Genomic DNA, 17,592 nt, shown 5'->3' with positions numbered 1-17,592 from the left:
AGAAGGCTGGAAAATTATTGAGGCTGAACTAGGACTCTATCGCCGGCTCGTTCTCCACCATCTTCCTGACTTGGCTCTGTGGTTGAGGGCAGAAGACATACTCTTGGCCAGCTCAATGACTGTCAGGTTCAGAGCCACCTGGCACCTGGGCTTCTTTCTACCAGAAGATGGTAGACACTGCTGGTTCTGATGGGGCACAAGTCACCCATAGCTCCAAGATAGCAGAATCCAAGGGGAGTACGGGTGAAGTCCACTCCCAGTTCTTCAGTTTCCTATAGGAAACCATAGAGAGCAGCTGAGCAAAGGCTCTGGGAGGCCAGTTAAGTTGGCAAGAGGTTCAGCAGCCATGCCTCTGACAGTCAAGGTGGTACACAGTTTCACCTCCTGGACCCTACACCCAACATACAGAAATGGAAAATGGCCCTGTCTTCTAAGACTATCAGGCATGTGAGAAACACATGAGAAAAGCCCAGTGAAGCCCAGAGAGGAGGCTTCTGCATCCCAGAGAGCAGCCACCCACTGATGATAAAATCTATCTCAGCACGCATACATCCGTGCATGTGTGCACACATTCACCCATTAATCCAAACCTGAAGTGTTAGGACTTGAAAGACAATTGCCAGTAACCACTGCACACTAGAGAGAGGAGCCAGCTCTTGCTAGGCACTGGCCCATGCCAAAACCTTTCAGACATTACCTCCTCTAACATGCAGGTGCCTTAGGCACCCGCATCTCCATTTTACAGACAAAGAAACCAAGACATGAGGAGGCACAGTGTGGCCACAGAGGGCAGGGGTGCAGAGCCGCATGTGGGCCCTGGGCCAGGGTGAGCAGGTGCTTCTCCCGGCCCACAGCTTGCGTGTCAATACCATGTCTGGGGTTCGCTCCCAGGTGCCATAAGACCCTCACCAGGCCCCAGCACCCCCAGCAGCTCACTGCTCTCTGTGATGAAAGGAAAAACACTCCTCACTTAGATCTTGCAGTGTGGGCGTGAGGAACAATTACTCAGGAAGATTATAAAGCATAGGAGCCCTACAAAATATGATTTCCACACTCAGGAATAATCATCTAGGGAATAAATACTGTAGTACAAAGGGGTCAAGATGTCTCCTCCCCCTTAAAAATGAGTCTGGATTCTGCACAGGACTTCCCTACCTGCCAATCACAGTGGACCAGCACTCGAAAACAGTGTCCTCCAGGCAGAAGGGCAGCAGGGTTCCAGCTGAGAAGCAAGTGGACACAGCATGGCACCCCCATGAGCCCAGGCCTCTGTGACCCCCATCCCAACCTTTCCTGGCCCCTAACCACACTCTCAACTATTTTGGATGGTCGACGATGATTCAGCAGCTGTTCCAAGTTACCCCTAGAACAGGTTTCCACCATCAATTTCTAAACTTAAGAGGAAATAGGAAAAAAAAAGAAAAGAAAGGAGGCTTCTGATTGGAAGCCCTTAAGCTGTGTGTACAGAAGCTGAAAATGTCAAGGTCTGAGAGTATTCAACAAATGAAAGCAGAATTATATAAAAGCAACAGCTAATAAAAAAGACTGTCGGATGCCATGTTCTTCATCTTCCCAACCATTACGGGAATAAAATTATCCACGGAGAAGATGGAAAACCTTTCTCAAGACTGGTACGATTAAGGCTTAGGACGGTGCCTCTTTGCTCCCCCTTCTTCAGTGCTGCCCCTTCCCCTCCACCCCCCTCACTCCATCTCCCTCACCAATCTCTAGTTCCCGGGATGTTGGAGGTGCTTTCCTTCTGTATGTTATCCAGCAAAATCCTAGTATGTAAGAGTCAGGCAGGTGATCATGTTTTTGCACCTCCTTCTGGAAGCATTCAATAACTTCACGATCATGTAGAAAACCTCATTTTAGAAAAAGCCCACATCTGTGTATGGAAGGAGTTGAGGCTTCCCTGTAGGATGAAGGGGAAGAACAGATGAGAAGGAAGGACTCATCCAGGAGAATCTCCTTCTTTCAGCAGAGAACTGGGCAGAAGGAGGAGAGCCACAGTGGGGATGAGAAAGGAGAGTGACAAGGGGAAAACAGATTTGAGACAAAACAACAACAACAACAAAAAAACACCCCAAAAATCAAAAAAAGCACTGTAAGGCTTCTACCCTTCACTCCAAGCAGACATATGCACACATGCTTCCAGGAGTCAAACCAAGAGAGGGAAAAGCAAGAGGAGCGCAGCAGGAGACCGCAGAACTGCACACATAACAACACACAAAAAAATCTGCGCTCATGAACATATGGGCAACTGTGATAATTAGAGCTATGGCTTGTGGAATGTTTTTACCCTTTTCCAGGATCTCAAATCACAATCCTTGTCATTACAGCTACAGTCAAACCTAGGCAGGAGGCTGTTCCAAGAAACCTCTCCTTGTTAAGGACCACCTCTGTAAGTGGCTTGGGGTACCCTGCTGACCTTCAGGACAATGCTTCACCAGTGGGCGGTGCTGGGTATTCACAAGACAATTCTGGTGTCGCCTAAACACCCTACAGGAGGTGGACCGGAATGTCCCGGGAGCGAGAAGGAGCATCCCTCCTGTCCCCAAGGCCTGGAAATCCAGAAATCCACGTTTCCATCAGCCTCCCCTGTGCCATGCCATAGGAGAAAACCCCTACGGAAATCAAGCCCCTCAGGCAAACTGTCAATTTCAAAGCTCCAAAGCGTGACAAACGATTCATAAAGATTTGTCTGCAATAAGCTGATGGCTCAGGTTGCCTGGCATGCAGTCACAGGCAGGAGGAAGAACAATTTTTTTTAAACCTCCCAACCATCTCCTTCCATGTTTTAAGCCGTTTCTTTGAAAAAATCTGTCATGATCAACAAATTAAGCGCCCCCCCCAAAGTAAGCAAGTTACCAAATGAATTTTCAAGAGTCGTTGTAGGCGTTAAAAAAAAAAGAAAAAAAAAAAAGGGAATGATGCTGTCTTTCAATCTCATTCATTTCAAAGGCTTATCCTAGGAAAGTAGGGAGTGTGTAGCCATGGTGCACTTTGATCTCCCCGACTCCCAGGAGAAAATCAATAATACAACTTTAATATATTTGTACAGCAAGACTTCACGTTATTATTATTTTTATCCAATGCAGCTTAACTAAAGTCAGAAAGGTAGGCTAGGTCTCAGCACCGCCCTGTGGTGAAAGTGATTTTTTTTTTCTAAAAGGGAACTATAGCACAGCCAGCCGCATTCACAAAAAGCGGGCCAATTAAAAACCAATTATCTCTGTGAAGACAACTTGTAGAAAGGGTGGGGGTGTGGTGTTTGCCAGGCACAGGAGGGCAGGTCCACAGCAGGGGACTGGCTGCTGGGGCGACCAGGGGAACCGGGAGTGCAGGCTCCTCTCTCCCAAACGGCGGCAGTGGACTCTGGTCAGGGGATTTCAGGACCTGGCTCCCAAAGGCGGCTGACAGGAGCCTTACCTTCCTCTCAATGCGCCCCAGCTGCTCCTTACAGAAGGTGTCACGGCGGCTCAGCTCTGCCTTCCGGCTCTCCAGCTCCCTGGCCTAGTTTGAAGAGAACAAAGCCCACGTTAGCGGCAGCAGCTGGGCTGAGTGTGAGCTCTGGGGAGAAACCAAGAGGGTTCTGTTCACAGAGGCACTGGCCTTGTGAGAAGCAGAATCATGAGTTGAAAACCTATGCTAGACCACTTACGTACCCTGAAGTGCTTAGTTTCCACCAGAGGGCTTCGAGGTGGGTAGCTGCTGGAGTCATTTCACAGAAGGCCAGCACTCACATTTATGGAGTGCTGACCGTGTGCCAAGTACTGGTCCAAGGGCTTCCCACAGAATTTCTCACTTGACCCTCAAAACACCCTGGAAAGGTAGGCAGGAGTATTATGATGCCCCCATAGGCGAAGAAATGGAGAGGCTAAGTGACTATCTCAGAACACAGGTATGAGGAAGGAACTAGGGTTTGAGCCCCAGCAGGTGCAAGGGCCTGACCACAGAACTGCACTGCCTCCAGGCCACACAGCCTAGAAGGGCCAGAGCTGTCCCCTGGCCACAGAGTTCTCACCCTGGCACCAGACCATGCCACAGACTCACGCATGAGGTCCCAGAGATGGGGATACCAGACTGCCCTTCTTCTGGAGAGGTAAACTCTCTGCTTCAGGGGTCAGATATCCGAAAGGTGAGCAGTGTCAGAACCCCAGAACCCTACAGCTGGAGAGAACAGCCTACCCAAAAGGGAACAAACAGAATGGCTGGTGCACATGGCTGAGGACAAACCCCCTCCCAAAGGTTACAGTTAGGCTGAGGGGCTTGGCTAACCAGGGCAAGCAACCTGGAGCTAGCACACTTGTGGTTGAACCTGCCCACCCTTAACTAGTTGGGTGAGTGAGTTCCAGCTTACATGGGTACCATATACAAGCTTAAAGCAAAAGTGCCTGACCCACAGGACTGTATGGAAACTCCTACAGAAATGGGTGGGGTCACAGCAGGCCCCCAGCAAGGGATACTGCATCCTAGCAGTGTCCTGCTGCCTGGGACACCCATGGCCCTGGAGCCTCTCAGGACCTCTGCAGGATACAGCCCCAAGGCCTGACCCCACGCAGGATCTGAGAAGCCCAGAGGGCTGGCTCAGTGCTCGTGCAGAGAAGTAATGCCCTCTGATCCCTGTCCACCCCATGGAAAAGCCCAGTAAGCTCCAGCCCCATTTCAGGCTCCTGTTTCATGTAATTATCATGACCCCAAGAGCACAGAGCTAGTCCATGATGGAGGCCAACCATGGATGTAAGCTGCCGAGACTCCAAGTCCTGAGCTGCTTCCTTCAGACCACACCATGGTGTTGGTATGTGGGTTTGAGCTGTTCAAAAAGACTGAGTAGGACAAGAATCAATGTTTTTGAAAGCCCATTTCATTGGCCATGCTGCTCGCCTGATGTAAAAATTTTCTAAAGCCCAGCAGGGGGCCAGTAATGAAGAGCCAAGCACAGGGTGGCAGCAACTCCTTTCCCTGAGGAAAGGCTTGGGTTTAGCGGACTTGGCTGTGCTCAGGAAGATCCGGCCGGCAGGGCTTGGGTGCCGGCTGACAATCTGAGAGTCACGCTCTACTACTGGTCCCACCATTCACTGGCTTGAGCAATTTGTTATCCTTTTCTTGGGTCTGTCCCCCTTACCTGCAGAAAGGAGAACAGAGCAGAAACTTGGCTCCTGAAGCTGCTGTAGAAGATCTAAAAATGCCAAGAAGGCTTCTGGAATGGTTGTGGAATGCCAACACTTCAGAAAAGCTAAATACAAACAGTGACACTGAATGCTGGGGATTTCTCACAGGATTGCCTAGGCAGTGTCCCAGGAATGGGAGCATGGCTAATCCGTGCTGGCTCTGCACAGCCATCTGGGGCCCCAACCTTCACCGTCCCTGGTACAATCAGAAGAGAAACGGTCTGACACAATGAAGCAGCCAGTGCAAGAGCATCTCCCGGGACTCTGGACTTGCCATCTTCTGGCCACCCGGAAAGATGACAACTGAAAGCAAAACTGCCACAAGGCTCTTCTGCTGCCATTCACTTGAGGTCAGTGGGACAGTAGATGAGGAGGCCACCCTCCCTCCCGCGGACACATCAGGCTGCTTTCTCTGGGCAGCAGCTCCAGGAATGCTCAGCTCATGGTTCCTGGGCCTGAGCCAGCATGGGAGTCTGTGTCAGAAACGGGATGCAGAGCTAAGGTTCCAGGCAAAGCTGCCCAACCATGGAGGCTTCCTCAGGTCACAGAGAAACAGTTCATACACAGGAAGAAACACTGAGGATATGGGGTTCTCCTTTTACAGCCATGTCAATCAGCAACACCACTAAGCTGATAGCAAGCAAGGACGTGATTAACTGTTTAGAGTCTGTCTCACCCCCTGTGAAGGAAGCTCTGTGAGAAGGGCCTGGCTTGCCTGGGAATATCCCCAAAGCCTTCGCCTCCATCACAGTGAGCCGGCAAGGTGGCAGCTTCACTGGCTCTGCCCAATTCACCAACAGGCACCACCCACTGACCCCGTTCATCTCTGAGATTTATAATGAAACCCGGTGACAGGAGGGGAAAAGGGGCTGTGGCAATGAATGTGTTACCAATGCCTGGCTGTCAGTGCCTGGCCAGGAGCAGGGCCTCCACAATGCTGCTGGGGTGAATGAAGGCGGGCCTCAGATACCCTGGTCACTCTGCATAGCTGCCATCATCCAACACGTGAGGCCACACAGCAGGCATCCCGCAGCATGGCCGTGGAATTAAGGAGACACTGGCAGGCTTCACTGACTGATTCAGTAATTTATCAGAACATTATTGGGCGCCTACCATGTGACAGACACTATTGCAAAGGGGTTGCGGATACAAAAGGGAAAAGAGAAAGAGTTTCTGTTTTCGTGGAGATCAGAAGATCCCAGTAGGAGAGACAAATATGTGTGCAGAAAAATAAGATAATTTTAGAAAGGGATATGTGTTGGGGAAGCCACAGGCAGAATAACTTGTGGGGTAGTGGGTTGTTATTTTCTCTAAGGAGATTTCCAAGCCAGGCTTCTGGGGAAAAAAAATACTGAGTAAAGTTTGCTGTCTCCGATACAAAGGCAAAATATCACCGTTGTGAAGATCTACTTGGTGGATTACAGTCTTTGAATGGGGAATTGAAAGGAATCTTCAGTGATTTAGTCAAGGACTTCCTCTAGTCAAGGGAGCACAGTGAGTTCACACTTTGATGCATCTTCCCTGTTCTAAACACATAGCAAGAAGAGATAAAACAGAAGAACCAGAGACCAAAAAGACATGGCCAGGTTCAAAAACAAGATTAAAACGTCCAACAGAACAGGAATGCAAAGCAGTAGGTGAGGCTGAAGCCACAGCCCTGCTGGGCTCTGGGTCTGGAGTCAGTGGAGACAGCCAGAACAAAGCCTGCTCCATAGAGCAGAAGGACTGGAGCCAGTCTTGCCACCTGGAACCCAGGGCTCCCCCGGAATGAGAAGCTGACCAAAAAAATTCCGGAAGACTCCCGTGTAGGGCTGAGGTTCAGTCCATGGGCTGCAGCTTCAGTCACTCAGCCCCAGGCTACAAATGAATCAAGTCCCCTGCTCAGGTCCCAGTTCTGCAGCACTAGTACCACCACAGGGAGGGGCCTCAGAAGGCCACGGTCACACGTGTCCCTGAATGTGGGTGGCAGGTATAGACCACCAGAAAAATATTAGGCAGGGAGAAACAAAAATGACAGAGAAAACAAAGCAAAGTAAAACAAGACAAAAATCAAACTTCCTACTCAAAATGCACCTGCAAACCAAATCCCAAATATGTGAAGAAATGTGATGCTTAGAAATAAATCAGCAATAAAATCAGCAAATGGAATACGAATTTACTCCAGATGAAATTAATTTTATGGGACATCATGACAAAGGATTTTTAAAAACTTTTTATTATGCAAAAATAAAACACAAGACAGAATAATTTAATAAAACTCCAGATAGCCATCGCTAAGCTTCAAAATTTATAGACTAAAGGAAATCTCGTTTCACCTATATTCCCTACCCCCAAATTTCTTACAGCAGATCATTTCACCAGCACATACTTCAATATATTTCTCTAAAAGATAAGGGCTTGTATTTTCCTAAATCAAACCACAGTACCACTGCATACCCCACCAAATTAATTCCTTAACATATCAAATATTCAGCCAGTGTTCAAATTTCCAACTGATAGAGGATTTTACTTTTTTTGTTTTTGTTTTTGTTTTTATTTATTTGAGAGAGAGAGGGAGCATGGGGGTGCAGAGCCAAGAGGAATAGGGAGCAACAGACTCCCCACTGAGCAGGGAGCCTGATGTGGGGCTCCATCCTGCGACTCCAAGATCATGACCTGAGCCTAAGGCAGATGCTTAACTGACCAAGCTACCCAGGCACCCCAATAAGGGATTTTAACAATACATGTTTAGGGTACTCAAAAAATAAATGAATTTCTGATTTAAAAAGAAAAAATTATGAAACGCGAACAGGAAAACCCCCAAGCAGGTAAATACTATGAATTTAAATTTCTTCAAAATAAAAAATAAAATGGATAAGACAAACCCTAAATGGAGGGCAGTAAGGTGGAAATTAGAAAATTAAAAAGTTGCACAGAAATGTGATCCAGAATGTTGCAACAGAAGATAAAGATAAAATGTACAAAAGAGGAGCTGAAAAACTTGAAAGACAAACTGACAGACTCCAACCAATGTCTAATAACTATTTCAGACGAAGAGCCAAAAGGGATGGCAGAGAAGAGGAGGTGGAGGAGGAAGATGAAGGAGGGAGAAGAGAGGAAGGAGGAAGACAGACGTAGGAGCAGAAGGCAAGGGAGGGTAGGGGAAGGTCAGGTAAAATGAGGTGGGGAAGGGAGCAAGATGTAGCAATAAGGAGAAAGCTGGGGTGGAGGGGAGGAGGAGAAGATATAAACAGAAAATCCCAAATAAAATTAAACGTCAGTTGGCACAACAAATATGTGGTAGACAGCTTCTGAAATGGTCCCCAATGATCCCATGTCCTGATACTCATGTCTTTGTGTGATGCCCTCCCCTTAAGTATGGGCTGCACCTAGTGACAAACTTCTTGTGGGGGAGGGGCAGAGGGAGATAGAGAATCTTAAACAGGCTCCATGCCCAGTGGAAGCTGACAAGCTGACAAAGGGCTCCATCTTACCACCCTAAGATTTTGACCTGAGCCCATACCAAGAGCCTGAGGCTTAACCAACTGAGCTACCTTGGTGGCCCCTCGTGACAAACTTCTAATGAACAGAATCTGGCAAAAAGTGATAGAATGTCACTTTCCAATTGCAAAGAAATAGTGATTTTTGTCTTCCTCATCCTCTTTCCCTTGATCACTTTAAAGAAGCAAGCTTCCATGGTGTGAGCTGCCCTATGGAGATGCCCACACAGTAAAGAACTAAAGGAGACCTCCAGCCAACAGCCAGAAGAACTAAATCCTGCCAACAGATGCATGAGGGAGCACAGAAGCATCAGAGAGCATGGAAGCAGAGCCACCCTGAACCCTCAGATGAGACTGCAGCCCTGAGACAGAGGCACCTGGGTAAGCTGTGTCCAGATCTCTGATTTACACTCTTTGAGAGAGTAAATCTTTATTGTTTTAAACCACCAAAGGTTATAATTTCTCAATTGGGAATAGACAATGAAAACAAAATGTGAATTGATTAATCTCATCTTTTTAAGAGAAAATGATTCTCACTTCGGATAAAAGAAAGAAAAAGAAAATCTAACTATATGTCATTATAAGACACCAAGCCCCCACACTAACAATCTTATAGAACTAAAGAAAACCCTTCACGGGACATCTATACTGCAGTGTATACTGTTTGTTTACACAAAAGGTTGAGTGAATATTCCATCAAAAATATAAACACATAGACACATGAAAATAATGACCTACAATAAAGAGAAATACTCGATGGAATCAGATGTGACAATGGTCCAGATGTTACCAGTGACACAGAGGGACTTTGAAAGAACTATGATCAATATGTTAAAGAATCTAACAGAGAAGGGTAGACCCCATGTGTGAAAAGAGGGAGAATTTTCACAGGGATCGATGAGGACTCTCTGGCCTCCATTATTTATGATGAGAAATAAACTATTAATATTATTGAGGATCCCCTGCATGTGATGAATTGCTTCTATCCTGTTACTTTCAAGAATTCTCTTTTTGACTTTGGTGTTCAGCAGTTTGGTTATGATGTATCTAGGTGTGAAAAACTCTTTGGGATCTCCTTGTGCACAGCCTTACACATTCATCCAGCCTTCTAGATTTCCAGGAATATGTTGGAGCTTTTCAAAGTCTTCTATGAACATCTTGTTATCTAGCTTTTTTTTTTATGATGTTGTTATTTTGATAGGGATTGCATTAAATGTGTAGATTGCTGTGGGCAGTATGGACATTTTAACAATATTTGTTCTCCCAATCCATGAGCATGGAATATCTTTATAATTGTTCATGTCATCTTCAATTTCTTTCATCAGTGCTTTATAGTTTTTGGAGTACAGATTTTTTTCTTCTTTGGTTAAGTTTATTTCTAGGTATTTTATTATTTTTGGCACAACTATAAATGGGGCTGTTTTCTTAATTTCTCTTTCTTCTGTTCATTATAAGGTTATAGAAATGTAGCAGGTTTCTGTATGTTGATTTTGTATCCTGTTACCTTACTGAATTTACTTATCAGTTCTAGAAGTTTTTTGGGTGAGGCTTTAGGGTTTTCTATATCATGTCATCTGTAAATAGTGAAAATTTTAACTTCTTTACTAAGTTGGATGCTTTTTATTTATTTTTCTTGTTTAACTGCTGCAGCAGCTAGCACTTCCTATGTTAAACAAAAGTGGTGACACCACTGTCAACATCTTTGTCTTGTTCCTCATCTTAGGGGAAAAGCTCTCAGTTTTTTACCATTGAGTATGATCTTACCTGTGAGTGTTTTTTCTTTTTTTTAAGCTTTTGATTTATCCTATCGTTTGCCCAAACTGTTATCCCCCTCCTCAAGCAGTCATGTGCTCAATAGTTGCCTCTGGTTGTTTTTGAAAAATGCCTCCAAGGGAGAGGTTGTTTCGACTGGACAACATCTGAGTCTAGTCAAGTAACAACAGCCTTGCAAGTGGGTTCTTCCAGGAACCACTGGACAGGAAAAATAATGACAACTCTCTAGGTTTGGGACTTTAAAGAATTCTAACCCTCTCTGCCCTGTCCAGTGGTTGTCAGGCTGCTGGTTTTTACTATGATTGTGGCTGTTGGTTTTCAAAGTTACTGCTTAGCTGGGGAAAGGAGACTGGGGATAAGACTATTTAAAATGCCACAAAAATCACTATTCTTACTGAGATTCACCATTTTTCTTGAACGAATGATCCTAGATTGCTGTAAGCCTTTGGTTAGTTCGGGGAAAAAAGACTGAGCATTTTCATAGCTTTTGCAGAATGGAGAATTTTCAGAGGTCCTTACTCCACCATTTTTACTGACACTACCCAAAACTACAAAATAGAACCAAATGGAAATGCTAAAAATGAATTTCTAGCATGCTATGGCATGAAATCGTAGGTTTATTAGAAGACTGGACAGAAGATAGAATCAGTGAACTTAGAAACAAGTCATTAGAAATTATCCAAATTAAAACACAAAGAGACAAAGCATGAAAAATAAAATTGAACAGGGCACCCAAGACCTACAAGACAACATCAAATGGTACAGCATATATTTAATTGGCGTCCAGGTAAGAGAAGAGAAAAACAGGGCAAAAGAATGAAGAGATAAAGGGCAAGAACTTTCCAAAGTTAATTAAAGACAACAAAGAACAGATCTGAGAAGCTCAGAAAAACCCCAAGTAGAATGCTTTTGTAGAATTCTTAAATAATTCCTGGAGAAATGGAATATTTTTTTTAACATAGACTGTCATAAGTTTGAAAAAACAAGTAATTTCTAGCACCACCTCTAAAAAAGCAAAAAAAGGTCACAAATAAAAAGTCAGCTGAGAGGATAAAATGGAATTCTTAAAATAATACTGATTTCGTCTCCACCCTCTCCCTACAAGACAGTAGGAACAGAGGAACAAAACACAGCTAGAACAAACAGAAATTGAACATCAAGATGGTAGATTTAAATCCAGCCACATCAATAATCATATTAAACAAACAGGTTTAACTCCTTATATTAATTTCCTATTTGCAGTTGTAAGAAATTACCAAAAACTTAGTGGCTTAATACACACATCTATTTCCTCTGTTTCTAGAGATCAGAAGTACCAAATGAGTCTTAACTTGGCTAAAATCATGGTGTTGGCAGGGCTGTTTATTTCTGGATGCCCTAGGAAAGAATCTATTTCCTTACCTTTCCAGCTTCTAGAAGCTGCATTTCTTGGCTCATGATTCCACATCACTCTGACCTCTGCTACCATCATCACATCTCCCTCCTTGAATCTCCCACATCTATCTTTCCTTGATAAAGACCCTTAAGATTACATTGGACCCACATGGATAATATAGGATAAAATCCCATCACATATCCTTAACGGTAGGTAGTCACATCCGCAAAGTCCTTTTTATAATGTAAAGGAATATATTCATGGGTTCTGGAGATTAAAGAGGTGAATATCTTTGGGGGACTACTGTTCTGCCTACCACAATCACCAGTGAGAGGCAAAACTCTAATGATATGTTATGAATTAAAAGTATATATTTTAAATATAAAGAAACAAATGGGTTAAAAAAAAGAATGGAAAAAAGATATATCAAGCAAACACTAAGTACAAGAAAGCTGGTGTAGTTATATCAAATAAAAGAGAATTCAAAACAAAAAATATTACCAGATATAAAGAGGAGCAGTTCATAAACATAAAGGAGACAATTATTCAAGAAGAGATAACAATTATAAATGTGCATGCACCTAAAAACAAAACTCTCAAATACATAAAAATTCAACTGACTAAAGAATATAAACAAATCCATAGTTGAAGATGTTAGCATCCCTCTCTCCAAATATTGACAGAACTAGACAAAAAAATCAACAAAGATACAAAAGATACAGACAATATTGTCATCCAACATGATCTAATTGACATTATACATTACTCCATGCAACAACTACAGATACACATTCTTCCTACTTGAACATGGAAAAGTTCTGAACATAGACCTTCTCCTGGGCTACAAGAAATGTAAACAGATGAAATCAAACAAAGTATCCTCTATGACTGAAAAATTATTAAATTAGAAATTAACAAACAGCAAGATGCCTAGAAAATCCTCAAATGTTTAGCAATTAAACCTATTACTCAAGAATCCATGAGTCCTACCCGGGAGGAAAATTAGTATTGAAAAAGAGACTTGGGCATGATAGAATGATCAAATTAGCATACAAGGATTCCAAAATAGCTACGATAAATACTTTCAAGGATTTAAAGGACAATGTGAACATAATGAAAAAATGGAAACTACTAAAAAGAATCAAAGAGAAATTTGTGAGAAATGTAAAAGGCTATAAAGGAAAGGCTAAAAAAGTGAATGCTACCCTCAGTGACTGATGGAAAAATTTCAATATCAACTGGTAACACATATAAAATTGGATTTGTGGGGAAGGGAGAAGAGGAGAAAGTAGTAGGAAAGAATCTGAATATCTGAAGAACAATGAATGAAAAATTTCTAGATGAGTTAAAAAGTATAAACTTACAGAGCCATTACGTTTAATTACCAAAAGAACCAATAAATACAAGTGATAAATGCTCTAACAGACATGTATAAACTGTATACCTATAAGTATAAGATACATAATTTCCTCTGATTTACAAAACAAAGTAGATTTAACAACAACAACCAAAAAACTCACCCCAAAGAATTTTGCTGCCCAGATGACTTCACACTGATTAATGAAAGAAATCACACCATTTCTAAGCAGACTCTTTCAGCAAATAGAAGAAAAGGGAACACAGTCCAGTGTATTTTATGAGACTATTATAATTATAATAGCAAACCAGACAAGGGCATTACAAGAAAAGAAATTCACAGACCAGCATTACTTAAGAAAAGAGATGTAAAAATCCTTAACCAAAAACAAAACAAAAAAAATAATACCCCATGATCAACCGGGATGTATGCCAGGAGCCCAAGGTTGTTTTAACATATAAAAATCAATCAACATACTTACCACATTAACAAATAAAAGGAGGAAAATCATGTGATCATTTTAAATGGATTCAGGAAAAGCATTTGAGAAAATAAATACCCATTTATGAAAAAAAACTTGCCGTAAAATAGTAACAGAAGGAAATTTCCTTAACTTGATGAAAAGCAGTTACAGAAAACCTACAGATGATTATTGGTGAAATACTGAACAATTTCCCCCCAATATTGCAAAGAAGTTAATATGGACTTAGAATATTTGAATAATAAAATTAATAAGATTGATCTAATAAACCTAATATTTACATTTTTTTTAGAGCTGAGTGGAATATTTGCAAAAATCAAACACTCTTCTAAGACACAACCACAAAGGGGCGCCTGGGTGGCTCAGTGGGTTAAAGCCTCTGCCTTCAGCTCTGGTCATGATCTCAGGGTCCTGGGATCATGATCTCTGCTCGACGGGGAGTCTGTTTCCCTTCCTCTGTCTCTGCCTATGTGTGATCTCTATCTGTCAAATAAATAAATAAAAATCTTTAAAAAAAAAAAAAGACACAGCCATAAAAATAAATGAACAAATTTCAATGTATCAATATCATACAGACCATTTCTCTGATGAAAACACAATCAAATTATAAATCAATAATAAAAAAGGCAGTTAAAAATGGATTTGGTAATATGCCTTCCTAAATATAACTCATAGGCTAGGCCAAAAATAACAAGAGAAATTTCAAAATTAAAAAGAAATAATGAAAGTTCTACATTTAAAACAAAAAATGTGACATAGCTAATAAAGTATCTGAGAGGTAAGTTAATAACTTTAAGTACTTTCTTTAAAAAAAAAAAACAGACAAGGGGGCACCTGGGTGGCTCAGAGGGTTAAGCCTCTGCCTTCAGCTCAGGTCATGGTCCCAGGGTCCTGGGATCGAGTCCCACATCAGGCTCTCTGCTCAACGGGAGCCTGCAATGGGAGCCTGCAACGGGAGCCTGCTTCTTTCTCTCCATCTGCCTGTCATTTCCTCTGTTTGTGCTCTCTCTCTGGCAAATAAATTAATTAATTAAATTTAAAAAAAAAGACAAAAAAATTTCCTCATTTCATGTACAAATAAAATGACTCAAATTAAGTGACTTGCTCCAGGTCACCCAGATGTAGGGTGAGGATGACAAGGTTCCTGACTCCCAGTTCACCACCCTCACAACACTTTGGGACCACATCATCCCCTCCTGAACTGTGTGTTTTAATAATGTCAAATCACTGGCTGATCATCAAACTGGATGCCTTTAACCATATTAAACACTGAGAGCACATTTGAATCACCTGGGATTTTGATAAATACAGATTCTGAATTATAGGTCTGAGATGAGCCCAAGATTACACATTTCTAACAAGCTCCCGGGTCATGTTACTTTGAGTAACAAGGCACTAGATCACACCTACACTTAGATAAATGACAATTATAATGGCATCTCAAAGACACAGCAAGATCCATGATGGGTCTAAATTATGTACCACATAACCATTTCTTCAAATTAATGATAATGTACTCCAATTTTAAGAGATGATCTAGGATAATGGTTTAGAGAGCAGGCTTTGGAGGTAGAAGAAACTAGGTTTGAATTCTAGATCCATCACTTCTTACCTAGTGACTTTGGTCCAGTCAGAACTTGTCTAAAATAGTTTCCCAATCTGTACAATGGAGAGATTAACACCATCTACATTCCATGAGATTGTTGGGACACCAAATGATATCACCAGCTAAAAGCATTAAATGCAGTATATGGTACACTATAGTTAATAAAATAATAATAAATGGCAACCAAGAATGATTAGCATGATAATAAAAGGGTTCTTGTTAAATATCCAACCAGAAAAGAAAACACACCTACAACCACCACAATGGATAAGAGGTTTCTAATGTAAAAAGGTAAATCTCAAGGACAAATACAACTTTGAGATGATCTGAGATAATGTCTGCATCTGCACTGACACCAAGATGCTCAAAGACATTCTATGTCAGCCTCCCGCTCACGTAGGCCACACACCAGTGTTCGTTTTCCCTCATTAGTCCTGTATGTTTTCCTTCTCCATGTGTCTGTGTACAGTAACTGTCACAGAGGTCTTTTTTTTTTAATGGTTTTAGACTTTTCTACTGATACAAAGTTCATCACATACCATAAAATTCATCCTTCTAAAATCTACGATTCCGTGGTTTTTAGTGTATTCACTAGGCTATGTAAACATCACTACTATCTAATTTCAGAATATTTTCATCACCCCAGAAACTCCATTTCCATTAGCAATCTTTCCCCATTTTCCCCTCTTCTCAGACCATAAATGTCTATCAGTTGATGCATGGATTTTTAAAATGTGGTATATCCATACAATGGAATATTACTTGGGCAGAATATGATCAAACTGCCAATACACACAATAATATGGATGGATGAACACTGAAGACATTAAACCAATGAAAAAAGCCAGACACAAAGAGCCACATATTATATGAGTCCATTTATATGAAATATCCAGAGCTGGCACATCCGCAGACATAGAAAGCAGATTAATGGTTCCCAAGGGTTGCAGGGAGGGGAGAATGTGGACTGACTACTGAGGGGTACAGGGTATCTTCTAGAGGTGATAAAAATGTTCTAAGATTAGCTTGTAGTCATGCTTGCACAGCTCAGTGAATACACTGAAAACCACTGAATGGCATACTTCAATGACTAATTTTATGGTATATAAGTTATATATCAACAAAGATGTTAAAAATACATAGATGTTAAAAATACATATACTGAAGTGAGGTTATCAAAATATTAAGGGAAAACCCTCCCCTGAGGCCAGGAGACCAGTCTGAAGATGGATGCAGTGAGTAATCAGATGATAAGGACCTGAATGGAGGCGGGCTGCGGTGGGAAAGAGGACCCAACAGGATACTGATGGATGAAATGCAAGGGAGGAGGGAGAAAACCATGGCTAACCCCTCAGGTTGCTGGCCTGAAAATGGCACCCCCTACCTATATGATGAAGACAGATGCGACAGTGCTCCTTGTACTTCCATGTATCATCTCTACATAGCTACGTGTATTCACACAGGCAATACAGTGTCTAGCACGTGGATGTACTTACATAAACTGCCAAGTCTCGCCAGATGCCAACATGAGATGTGATCTACTTGTGTGTACACAGAGATATAGTTCCAGATGACAAATCGTGTTTCTGCTTGTCTGTTTACCAGCTTGCAACCCTTCTAGACTATAGGTTCCTGGAGGTTGGGGCTTGTTGCTTTATCCCCAGGGCCATGCAGTAAATCCTTGCAGAAAGATTAAAATGAATGATACTGGGAATACTGGGAAGTTGATTTAGGGAGAGATGCTAACCTTATTTTTTTTTTTTAATTTGAGAGAGAGAGAGAGTTTGAGCACAAAGTGGGGAGGAGCAGAGGGAGAAGCAGACTCCCGTCTGAGCAGAGAGCCTGTTGCAGGACTTGATCCCAAGACACTGAGATCATGACCTAAGTTGAAGGTAGACGTTTAACCAACTGAGCCTCCCAGCTGCCCCTAGAGATGCTAACCTTTAAGAAGATAATACATTGGGATAGTTAAGAACCCTGCATTCAAATTCTGACTCAATCATTATTTGCCAAGAGATAGCAGATGAGGTGCTTGATTTGTTTGAATCCAGGTGGCTTCCCAAGGTTGCCATAAGAGCTTGCTGCAATGTTGTCCTGATGTAGGGGTCCCAGGAATGCTGGTGTGTGTCCCCTCTGGGTCTGAAGAAGAAACTATCCCCAAAGTATCCATCTCTGTCTTCCTTCCACAAGCTGCATATAGAGGCGCACACTGTTTCACCGGCTCAGCATAGGTCTGGTGGTGGGCTGCAGCTTTACACAAGAAGGCAGAACTCCTGGCATTCCTTCACCAACTATCACACGGCTCCTTGCCAGGCCAGAGCCCAGGAGGAAAGTGGGAAAGGTCATA

The 17,592-nt window shown here is 42.6% G+C and overlaps 1 protein-coding gene across 5 annotated transcripts in view; it reads right to left on the bottom strand.

The window, feature by feature from the left end:
* CHCHD6 (coiled-coil-helix-coiled-coil-helix domain containing 6) overlaps window positions 1–17,592 on the bottom strand; it is a 246,316-nt gene that overhangs the window by 107,012 nt on the left and 121,712 nt on the right. For 3 of the 5 annotated variants that reach the window (XR_014315950.1, XM_082746857.1, XM_082746858.1), the window contains exon 5: window positions 3,433–3,516. The exons of the other annotated variants lie outside the window; for them this stretch is intronic. Coding sequence is in view for 2 of the 3 variants with exons in the window: in XM_082746857.1 (XP_082602983.1) it covers window positions 3,433–3,516 (84 nt within the window). In the remaining variant the exon portion in view is untranslated. The remainder of the gene's footprint in view (window positions 1–3,432; window positions 3,517–17,592) is intronic. 5 annotated transcript variants of the gene reach the window in all.

Source organism: Mustela nivalis, assembly GCF_964662115.1.
Source record: "Mustela nivalis genome assembly, chromosome: 1".
NCBI lineage: Eukaryota > Metazoa > Chordata > Mammalia > Carnivora > Mustelidae > Mustela > Mustela nivalis.
Note: the sequence above shows the minus strand (reverse complement) of the source record. Positions and strands in the feature narration are given on the sequence as shown.